Raw genomic sequence first — 10,663 nt, 5'->3', positions numbered from 1 at the left:
ATCTTAAAAAATAGCCGAGAAAGTAAGGAATTTTTTTAGTCCATGGAATTATTAACACTTGTGGTAACACAGAGACAGATAATCTTTATAGTAGCTCCTTTTTCCCGAAACTTTGGTATCTGAAATTTTTTTAATATCGCAATTTCTCGATAATTTTAGAAAAAAAAATAAGAAACAGGAAATTTGCTGAGAATTTTTTTCTCCTTTATTTCTGAATAATTTGGGTCCAAAATAATAATCCTGACAGACAGAAATTGTAGAAATGATTTTCTAACCTGAAAACTTGATGGCTCATTTTTTTTTGGAAATTTCGCAGTTTTCTTAAATATTATTTGAGAACGAAATTTTCTAATAAAGTTTTTTCGTTGTAACTTTTGATCCCTATGTTACAGCGCCGATAGGAAATCATTGTTGCACTGCCTGTACTGTCGAAAATTTGGCATGCTGAATGATTTTAGTTTTGGAGATATCGCTTTTTGAAAATACTGGAAAAGAGTTAATTTACTTATATAAATATTTAAAAAATTTTGGTAATTCGAGCTTGTCTTGCCTAAATCATTTTCACAGAAAACATTTAGCTGTAGATTTTTTTAAGTTTGAAAAAACCAAAAATAGAACTTTGATATCTCACTATTTATCTATCTATCTAGTATCTATCTAACTGTTTTTTTTTCAAGTTCATAACTGTGCGTTTTTTGAGATAAAAGATGACGGACAACAATTGTCGTACTGCCCAGCTAACTTAAAATCGAGTCGTATCAAATCCTCGTTGTTTTCAAATTTATGTGATTTTTGTGTCGTGTAGTTAAGCACTCAAAAGCAAAAATTGCATTACCACCTATCATGCCCAAAGACATGACCCTTCAAATTTTCGTAATTTGAAGATATGCCATGTTTCAAAAATAATTTAGAAACATGAAATTTAATTATTATGATTTTTTCGAACTTGTTTCTGAACGTTGTCTGTGTATTAGATAAATGCTTACATACAAAATTGTAGTACTCAAAATCTGACCTGAATATCTTGAAATTTGGAGGTATCGCATTTTATGAAAGCTATGAACAAGAAGTTTACTTAATAGTTTTTTTTCGTACTCTGTTTTATAGTCTTGATTGGATATTGGACATGTTAATTTTTTGTGTTTTAAGAGTTTTAGCTTTTTCCAACTACACGAAAACGATAACAATTAAGTTTATTTTAATGTCTCTTTTCTATTTGATCTGTGTTAAAACGCGTACACACAATTCTTTTAGTACTGCCTATCTCTCATTTCTGAAAATATTACCCTTCGAGGTAATGAATAGAGAGGTAGTTTATGAATAAATCACAATTTCTTGAAAATATACAGGAAGTTGGATTACATTCACTTAAAATTATTTGATTACATTCACTTCAAGTTACTTTTTCAAAAATTTTCCAAAATTTTTCCTTGTTATGTTATATCGCAAATGGTGCGACGAAGCCCCATATTTCTTTTTTGGAGATCGCTTTCTTTGAAAATTTAGAAGTCGACAGAAAATTTGTTTTTTTTTTTAAATTGTCTGAAACAAAAGACTAGGAAATGTTGAAACAGTTTTATTTGAATTTATTGAGCCACTGCTTTTCAGAATATATGTAGTATTTACAAAATCCAGGGGCGCCTTTTTTGATCTTCCACGCCATCATTGCGACTTTTCTTGGAACAAAAATATGTTCATTGCTCTGACGAGCTATAATTTCTTTCTCAACACATTCAGTGTGAAGCTCGGCTTGTTTTTCCTTCAGCTCTTCCAGCTCAGCTTGCATTCGCTCCGAGCCAAACTCTTGAATTTTTTGCTCAAAAACATGTTTGAAGTGTTGGTAAATTGCGTTGTCGGCATGAAGTCTTCGTCTAATTTCGCTTTCGGTCGACTGCTCAAAGCTGTTGTCATAACTCTGCTGACGAAATCTTTCGTACAATGAAATGTAAGTGATTTGTTCAGTTGATATTCCCATGAGATCTTTCAGCAGAATGAGACTTTCGTCAAAGAGCTCTGTGATCATAACTAGATTGAATGTTTCGTCCATGAAATTAATCGTTTGTTTGATATCTTCGCTGCTTACTGACAATGCCTTGTAAGGATCCTGGAAGAAAACTTAAAAATTTGAAATCAGAAAGTTTTTAGATCTAATAGTTTTCTTGATATTAAAAAAAGAATATAAATGCCTGAAATTAAATGGTAAAAAGACCCTTGTCTACAGCTCAAAAAACGCACGTACTATTTATCGTTCAAGACGGCTCATTACCCTTGCGATAAGCAAGCTATTGCAATCGGGAACTAGACTTTTTCCGTAAATAACTTTGGTCACGCACGTAAAAATATTACATGTGTTTCAACTTGCTTCATAGTAAATGAGTTTTTTGATATTTGATTTCTGAAATTTTGTTTTTATTAAATTTTAACCCATTATTTTTCTAGGCATTTTATTTGGAAAATAAAGACAAAGCAAGCCTGAAGTCCTAGAATTATATCAACTCTAATTTTCGGTAATTTTGTTGAAAATTGCTAGACGATTTTGCTGTTTTACTGTGTCAATTTGAGTTGTTGTCTGCTAATTTTCCCGATACACCTTTATTTCTTAGTCTTACTTAGTTTCAATGCGTTAAAACAGTAAGGAAACAACGTTTTATTCCTTTTTAACGTTTTTTTGTTGTCATTTTGTTAAAAAATTTTCTGTTTTTTTTTTCAAGTCCAGATAATATTGAGACGTTTTTGGACTCAATGTTTCTTTAAATGGTTTAATGACGCGCATTTCTTAAATTTTATATCAATATTAGTTCAATTCCCTTGTTTTGTTTGTTCTAAGCCATTGTCGTTTTCTTGTTTTTTTTTAACTTCTTTGTTTGACTAGTTTGTTTTTAATACTTCGTTTTCATGAATACTTCGTTAGTTTTAGAGCAATTTTTTGTTAGAACAAGAAAAATAAAAGATTTTGAATTGATTTGTAATTGTTTTTGAAATTTATCAATTTCAATAGTTTGATGTTTTTAGAAACTTCTTGATTTTTTTCAGGTGAAGTGTTTTGTTTGTTTAGTCTTATTTGGTTTGGTTCTTGTGTCTTATCTGAAAAAATGTCTGAATTCGTTTTTTTCCAGCAGTGTGCTATTTACAAGTAGTTTCATTGTGTCTTCTGCTTAGCGGGCATGTTTAAAACGTCCGTTGGTTTTATGAGTTTTGCTTGTTTATTTTTGAAAAATGGTTTTGCAACATTTTCGTATCTGGCATTTTCCTATTCTCTGATTGGCCTCTGTGTAATAATTGACTTCGAATTGACCAATCATAAATTGTTGTAAAAATTCTAAGAGTTTAGGGGCATATATTTTTTTCTTTAATGGGTAGCTGTAAACAGCGTCGGTAGCTGTAATAATATTTGTTTTGGCATTTGATTTTTTTATAATGGATGAAAACTAACCTTTGATTTTTGGTAGAATTGGCTGAAGTACCAGTTGCCCAAGATTATCCGCAGCTGCTGCATATAAGTCCCGTTGCCAATAATCTTAGAGAGAATCGAATCATAACTGTTCATAACTTTCGACACCAATTTTTTCGGATCAGTTTCTTCAGGCAGAATATTTTTTCGATCTTTCAACGTGCGAGTTAACTTAGGACTATCCATTTTAAAGAAAATTTAACTTCGTGGTTTTGAAGTATTTGTTTTTTTTTTGTTTTTCCTTAGATGTAATGGTCCTTGTATGAGTTGTTTGTATAACTCCTTAAATGATACTACAAAATTATGAGCAATTTTTTGTATTCAGGAGGGACTTTGTATTCAGGTGTTTTAGTTTTTTGTTTTCCACGGAGGTACCACAAATAATCATCGGACTGGTTCGAGTGATAACATCATATTAAAACCCTCTCAGTCGTGATTCGAAGCGAGCAGGCTTACAACAGCTGACTTAAGCCTAATTTAAGACCTTAAAACTTATTTTTAATCAAGTAAAACTAGTTTTTGGAGTTTTTTTTATCTTCATTTTGGGAACCAAAAACTACCCTAATTTAGAAAAAAAACTTTCTAAACCGTAGTTTTCTAAAGACTATGGTCGGAAAATTCTGTGCCACTTGCACGGTAACAGGCTATCCTTGTTTCTAAATTTTGATTTTTCTGATAAGAAATCCCGTTTTCCACATATCCATTTTAGTTATAATTTGTATGCAGATGATAGCCAAATTCATTTGGACAGTCTTAATTTAAAACGTTTACCTTTGAACTTGTAATACACGACACGAGATTCAAAAGATTCGGGAATATCTCGAAGTATAGTTATGTAAATCGACTTCTTTGTTTTTGGAATCAGTTCCTCGTCTTTGAGAAAATTCATGTGAAATAAAATAACATCAGGATCATTTGTTCTAGTTTGCGATGCGAGAAAAGGTTTTTCGAGATAGGAGAAAAAGTTACGTCCATTTTTGGGTACTGCAACTCTAAGGCTGTTGTACAAAGCGTGTCTGCACAGAATTGACTGAATGGTGGTTGAGGCAGTTTTGTGGGTTTTGACGAAGACTATTTTTTTTGGCGAAGGATGCCGTTGGCGTAACATCTGGTCAAAATGCTTGCTATGTGTCGCATTTTTTCCGTCTTTGAACCGCTGAACCACCAGAATTCTGAAATGTTTACGACCGATTATCTGAAAGGAAAAGGACAAATATAATCACTGCGGTTTCACCCTATTTATTAAAGCGGTTATTTACTTTTAAAATAGCTGTCTAGAATTATCTGATTTGATTGTTCCAATCACGAACTATGACTGAGGGTATGTTTTTAACCAATTTTGTCTGTCTTACAAAGCTTGAAAGGGATCAACTGTGGTATCATATCAAAGCCCTATTGTTTGTGATTCGGATTTAAAAAAACTATATCTGAGTGAAAACTGGGTCTGAATTTTTGCCTATTCAGACCAAAATTGGTCTGAAAATTGGTTCGACTATTTTTGACTTTCGGTCTAATTTTTCGAATAATTGTTATTTACCCTCAAGCAGATGTTAGCAAATTTCTTAATAGCGCGCGACTCCCGTCCCCTCAAACAGTAAACATTTCGAAAAAATAATACTTTTTTTCGTAATTTTTCTTGTTTCAATGTGATTAGAACAGTATGCTACTTGCGCAGCAATCGGCTAGCCCGTTAGTTTCAAATTTAAAGAATTGGTCGAATCGCAAATTTTAAAATTATGACGACTTTCGATCTAGTTTCTTCAAAATAACTGGGTTATTATTCACTTACCCTAGGTTGCAAACTAAAAAGGTCAGGAAAATCAATTTCGCCAGGCTGCTTGTCTTTTTTGGCAAACATCGATAGACGCCACAGCAAAGTCTAATTAGAAAAGACATGGCACGATATATTTTCAAGCAAACTATTCTGACAACATTGATGATAGTTTTTGTTTTGGGCCAGGCGGGGGGCCTTTGTTGCAGAGAAATCCTGAATGCGTTGATAAATTTATGTTTAAGATTCATTCAATTTTAAAAATCGCTTATACAAAAGCTAGTAACGTATCGAATTTAAAAATGAATTTTTGTTTAGCTGTGCTAAACCATAATTTGAATAAAATGAAATTTTAACAATAAAAGCGGCTAAATTTGCTGAGAATGTTAATCATTTTTAAAGATCGTTCATTTCAGATAAAAAAAAGATGCCTCCTACTGCAAAAGGCGCTGCGCAGAGATTAAAGACGAAATTTAACACTCACATTGAATCAGGAAATTTCTACGAAGCTCATCAGCTATGTAATACCCTGTTGTTTCGGTACACCAATTCTGAAAACTACGACGAAGCTCTCGATTTGATAACTTCCAGTACCCATGTTTTCATTGACCATAAAATATACCATAGTACTTTCGACTTATTGAATCAGTATGTTAATTTGCTAGAAAAGTCGGGGCAGTTCAGCAATAATGAGAGGGTTATGGAGTTTAAAGCTACCCTTAGTCGCCTATCGTCACATGAAGACGAACGACTTGCTGTTATAAACTCGGCAATTAAAAAATCGAAGTCGCCTAAAATGACCCGCGGAAACCCAAATTTGCACTATCATTTGGCTAAATTATACGAAGAGGAGTTTCAACTTCAGAAAGCTAGATATCATTACATTTTTTCAAATGACCCCAAAAAATGTGCGTTGTTTTGTATAAAATTATCACACGCGGGTTTAGCATCCGAAGTTGCCCTTTTTGCTACACAAGCAGTGTTGCAGTATTTAGTCATCGTAGAAGTTGAATATGCGAAAACATTTCTGGAGGTTTATATTCAATGCCACCCAAAAATTGTCACAAAGTTGGCGCCTTTTGATTATCCTTTGCTGAATTTTTGCTATTTTCTGCTGATACACATTCCAGAAGGTAAAATTGACAATTATTTGCGTCTGACATCAACTTACGAAAAGTCGTTAAAAAGGGATAAAAGTTTTGCGCCGTGTTTGGAAAAAATTGGCGCGAATTATTTTGGACTCGCAGTGCCCAAAAAGACGGGAAGCGGGGGATTAATGGGTTTATTGGACTCGCTATTTGATAACATGAGCGAGGGTGATGTGAAGCTAGACAATGAAGAATATTTGTCGGCCAGTGAAGACAATCAAGAAGAACCCGACCTGGATTCGAACCAGGACTCGAAGCGAGTTAAAATGAGCGAGCCCAGAATTGAGGCTTCTGATCTAGATTAGTGGAATGTATTGTAATCGGTAATTATGTATTATGTTGTAACTAATATATTCGGTTGTTTTCAATGATGATATTTTAACTCAATTAAAGTTATGAATGAGTTTCTGTTTCCTAATTTTGCATTTCTTTAATGTGCGCTATTTTTCTTACTAAAAATTTTAGAACTCACTTTAAAATCAAAAGTCAGGCTGAAAGTTTCTTTTCATTTTCCTAAGTTGAGACCAATGGAGCTACGAAACTTCAAACTTTTTTTGAATCCTATTTTTTGGGTTATATTTCTTTTTTTTGTGCCTTGAGCGTTTCGTTTTCTGCGTATCATGAGTTCCTTATTTTATGCTGTTTTCAGCACCAGTTTCTTTTAAATGGGTTTCATTTTTAAGAGAAACGCGTATCATTAATTCTGAGTTTTCATGAGTGATTATATTCGAAATTATTCAAGTGGCAATGAATGATGTGAAGAAAGTCATAAAAGTGTGTCAGGAAACTTTTATACGGGTGTCTTAATTATCAGAAAAATGAAAACTTTTGCCAAATAGCATAAAACTAAATTTTTGTTAAAAAACGTTATTTATTGGAGTACAAAACTCGAGAGCAAGAAATGAACGTTATTGCTTCCAAAAAACTACGGAAAGTTGTTCTCAGGGAAAATTGAAGGGTTTGTATTTTGACATGTATTTCAAAAATTATTTCGAAGTAATTTATTTAAATCAAGAAATTGGTTGAGAACTAAACTGTGTTCCATTTTCCAAACTGTTTTTCGTTCGTTAAAGTTACAATTGCATCGAATTTATGCCATTTGGGAATTATACCATATGAAAATTACAATTTTTTTTTTAAGTTTAGCTGTTTATGCTCAATTTTATTTCTTTGAGATCACTTCAAAATATAAAGGAAAAGTTTGCTTCCCAAAATTAAAATTTAAAATTTTCAGAAAAATGCAACTTAACTTCTAATTTTTGATGTGCATTTTAGAGTTTAAATTTTCGGCGAAGTGAAAATTTTTTTGATCGTGTTTGCTAAATTTGGCCTATTTTTGTTTCACTTGCGAGAGCAAGTGACTTTCAATTGGGAAGTAGACTGTTTTTCTCCCGTAAATAACTTTTCTCATTTCGATTGAGATTAGCAAGCGTTATCAAATCAGAGTATAGTTTTTTTAACTCTTCTGGTTAACAAATCGCTTGCTTGATTTAACTTGAATTCAATTTATTGGTATCTGCTACCCAATTCGCGTAGAGGTATTGAAGTCTTAGGTTTGATTCCGGGCAGGACCTGTTCTTTTTGTAAAGTTTCAAAAATGTTTTTGCCTATCATTTCTCATTATTGTCGGCCTATCTGTTTTGTCGGCTTTGCTGCCATATAGGAAATTTCTTGAGCTGTAAGCAATTTTCATTTTAGTTGCAAGTGTTGTTCAATGTAGTTTCGTAGATCTTTTATATATTTCGGCTCAGTATGTGTCTGCTCAAAGATAATCGACTTCATTGCCACATCACGTATCTTTTTTAGAATATTTAAAATCTATCTATTATATATTTAAGTGCGGACTTCGCTATGTTGCCATATTTAAGCTTTTTCAAGGTATTATTTTTGCATGTTTTAAAAAAAAGCATTTTTGCACGTTTAAGCTAGATCGTATAATGAAATGGTAAAATTCCTGTTTGATTTATTAAACAGGTATTATGAAAACGTTTTTTTTTTCCAGATGAGATCTGGTTTTTTTATTTTTATTTTTTTGAGACGCTTTTTCGAAAAATTCGATTTCCCAAAAAACTACCCGTCAGATTCTCATAAAAGTGGTACCAATGGATTCAGTAGCGTTTCACCTACCTGCCTGCATAAAATTTAGGGCAATTTTTACCCTACCCCATCCCCTACGGTCTTAGAAAAGCTTCACAACTCGGTACTTTTTTCACTTTTTGCCCATTTTTTCGGAAATTTTCGATTTCCTCAAAAACTACCCGTCCAGATTTGGGATTAAGGGTTTAATCGATAGACCAGGTTGTAGGAAACTCCCCCGCACAAGCGGCTGGTCCTTAACTTGCCTAGGGGAAGAGCTATAGACTTAGGAAAAGTCACTTTTTTGGCCTTTTTTCAAATCTTTCCGAATTCCTCAAAAACTACCCGTCCAGATTTGGGATTAAGGATTTAATCGATAGACCAGGTTGTAGGAACCCCCCCTACACAAACGGCTCGTCCCTAATTTGTCTAGGGGAAGAGTTATACACTTAGGAATAGTCAATTTTTCGGTTTTTAGGCCATTTTTTCAAACTTTTTCGATTTCTTCAAAAACTACCCATCCAGATTTGGGATTAAGGGTTTAATCGATAGACCAGGTTGTAGGAAACTCCCCTGCCCAAGCGGCTGGTCCTTAATTTGTCTCGGGGAAGAGCTGTACACTTAGGAAACGTTTTTTTAAAAGTTTTTTGGCATTGGAACAAAGATTCAATATACTTATTGTGTGTATTTTTTAGACAATGGAATCCGCTATGCTTACGTTTTCTCGCTTTTGCTTGGTGCTATTGGCTTTGTGTTGAGTTTTTTTTGTATGGTTCGAAGAAGTCCAACGAGAAGTTGCACGAGTTACGCTAGTTCTCTTTAATCAGGTCGGTTTGTTCCAGAACGTTTTTGTGATGTCAGTTATAGTCAACATATTATAGTCATATTTGCAATGCTTGGACAAAATTTAATTAATTCGAAAATTAAAGAGTCGTTAGAAAAATGAAAAATACTTTATTTCATTAATGTTAGCTGGTTTGTGAAACTCACATTTCACTTAATTCTAGTGAATAATTATTCACATTGTTGAAGCATTGTGCATATGATTTTATTTTAAATATATTTAGCATGTAACCATGATTGATACGGTTTGCCTTGTCGCACTGTGAAAGGCCCGTTTAATTCACATTACGGTTGCCTTGTCGCACTGTGAAAGGCTCGTTTAATTTTAGTACGGTTTGCCTTGTCGCTCTGTGAAAGGCCCGTTTAATTCATATTACGGTTGTCTTGTCGCACTGTGAAAGGCTCGGTTTATTTCTATTACATTGTGGGTTTACAGCAAATCTAAATAGTCTTATTCTATATCTTGTCACACTTTCAGAAAAATGGCTCAGAAAGAAATTGACAACACTCAAAAAGTTGTTGACAATGTATTCTAGTCTATCCAGACAATGTATTCTCGTCTTTTTTTTTGCGTAGGAAGGGCGCTATCGACTTGAGAAACCTGAAATTTTAAAACAATTTTAAAATAATCAATATTAAAAAAATCAAACAGGTCTCTCCAGCTTTCAGCTGGGCCCTGTGACATCCCTTCATGATGTCATTCATTCTAATTAATCATTTGAACCGAATAGATTACATAATTCACCTTGATGATAAAATAGAGCTGCATCATATATTTATTTAACTATGTAAACATTGATGGTAATTAATACCAATCATTGGAATCTTATATCGAGCTAGAAATCAATTGGAGACAAATCAACTGAATAAAATATCCTAATCATGCTCTTATTTGCGCCGATCGGCTTGAGAGATATCAGAAGCTAGGAATCGGAACCAGCATCCTTTAAAGCAAGATAGGTCTTAACCGCTCGAGACATATCTAAAATAATGAATCCAATCTAAATACAATTGATAGCCAGTAGCGCTAAATAAAATTACCAATTGAACAGCTCGCATCCCACTCCTTGAAATGGGCATTAACGAGCTAATTCAGCAAAATCGTGATAATCAGCAGTCTCAACAGCAACGCCAACCCGAGTATGAAAAATTTTGGTTTCCTACACCTGAAACATGTCAAAACCCTGAATTACTTCCCCAAATCCAACGTGACATTTACGACCAAATTCTTCATTTTCAAGGTCTCGAAAAAATTGAACCGAAAAGAAACTTTCAAGATCGATTGACATTTATCAAGAATTTTAAGTGGGAGAATTCGGTGTTGACACAAGAGCAAAGGTCAAAAGTAGAAGATTTGCTTGTTGAATTTTCGGA

The 10,663-nt window shown here is 33.4% G+C and overlaps 2 protein-coding genes across 2 annotated transcripts; one reads left to right on the top strand and one right to left on the bottom strand.

Moving 5' to 3' along the window:
* Positions 1-1,576: 1,576 nt before the first annotated feature.
* On the bottom strand, positions 1,577-4,766 carry LOC134848585 (galactosylceramide sulfotransferase-like). The gene is made up of 3 exons (XM_063866100.1): positions 4,223-4,766; positions 3,434-3,603; positions 1,577-2,104 (listed from the first exon to the last, which is right to left on the bottom strand). The coding sequence occupies exons 1-3, from the start codon at positions 4,557-4,559 to the stop codon at positions 1,577-1,579; spliced, it is 1,035 nt and encodes a 344-aa protein (XP_063722170.1). The 5' UTR covers positions 4,560-4,766.
* Positions 4,767-5,642: 876 nt separating this feature from the next.
* LOC134848119 (Golgi to ER traffic protein 4 homolog B-like) lies at positions 5,643-6,771 on the top strand. The gene has a single exon (XM_063865466.1). It carries the CDS (start codon positions 5,650-5,652, stop codon positions 6,673-6,675), a length of 1,026 nt encoding a protein of 341 aa, XP_063721536.1. The 5' UTR covers positions 5,643-5,649; the 3' UTR covers positions 6,676-6,771.
* The last annotated feature ends 3,892 nt before the right edge of the window (positions 6,772-10,663 follow it).

Source organism: Symsagittifera roscoffensis, chromosome 6 (genome assembly GCF_963678635.1).
Source record: "Symsagittifera roscoffensis chromosome 6, txSymRosc1.1, whole genome shotgun sequence".
In the NCBI taxonomy this organism is placed as follows: domain Eukaryota; kingdom Metazoa; phylum Xenacoelomorpha; order Acoela; family Convolutidae; genus Symsagittifera; species Symsagittifera roscoffensis.
This window is presented reverse-complemented; position numbering and strand designations above follow the sequence as displayed.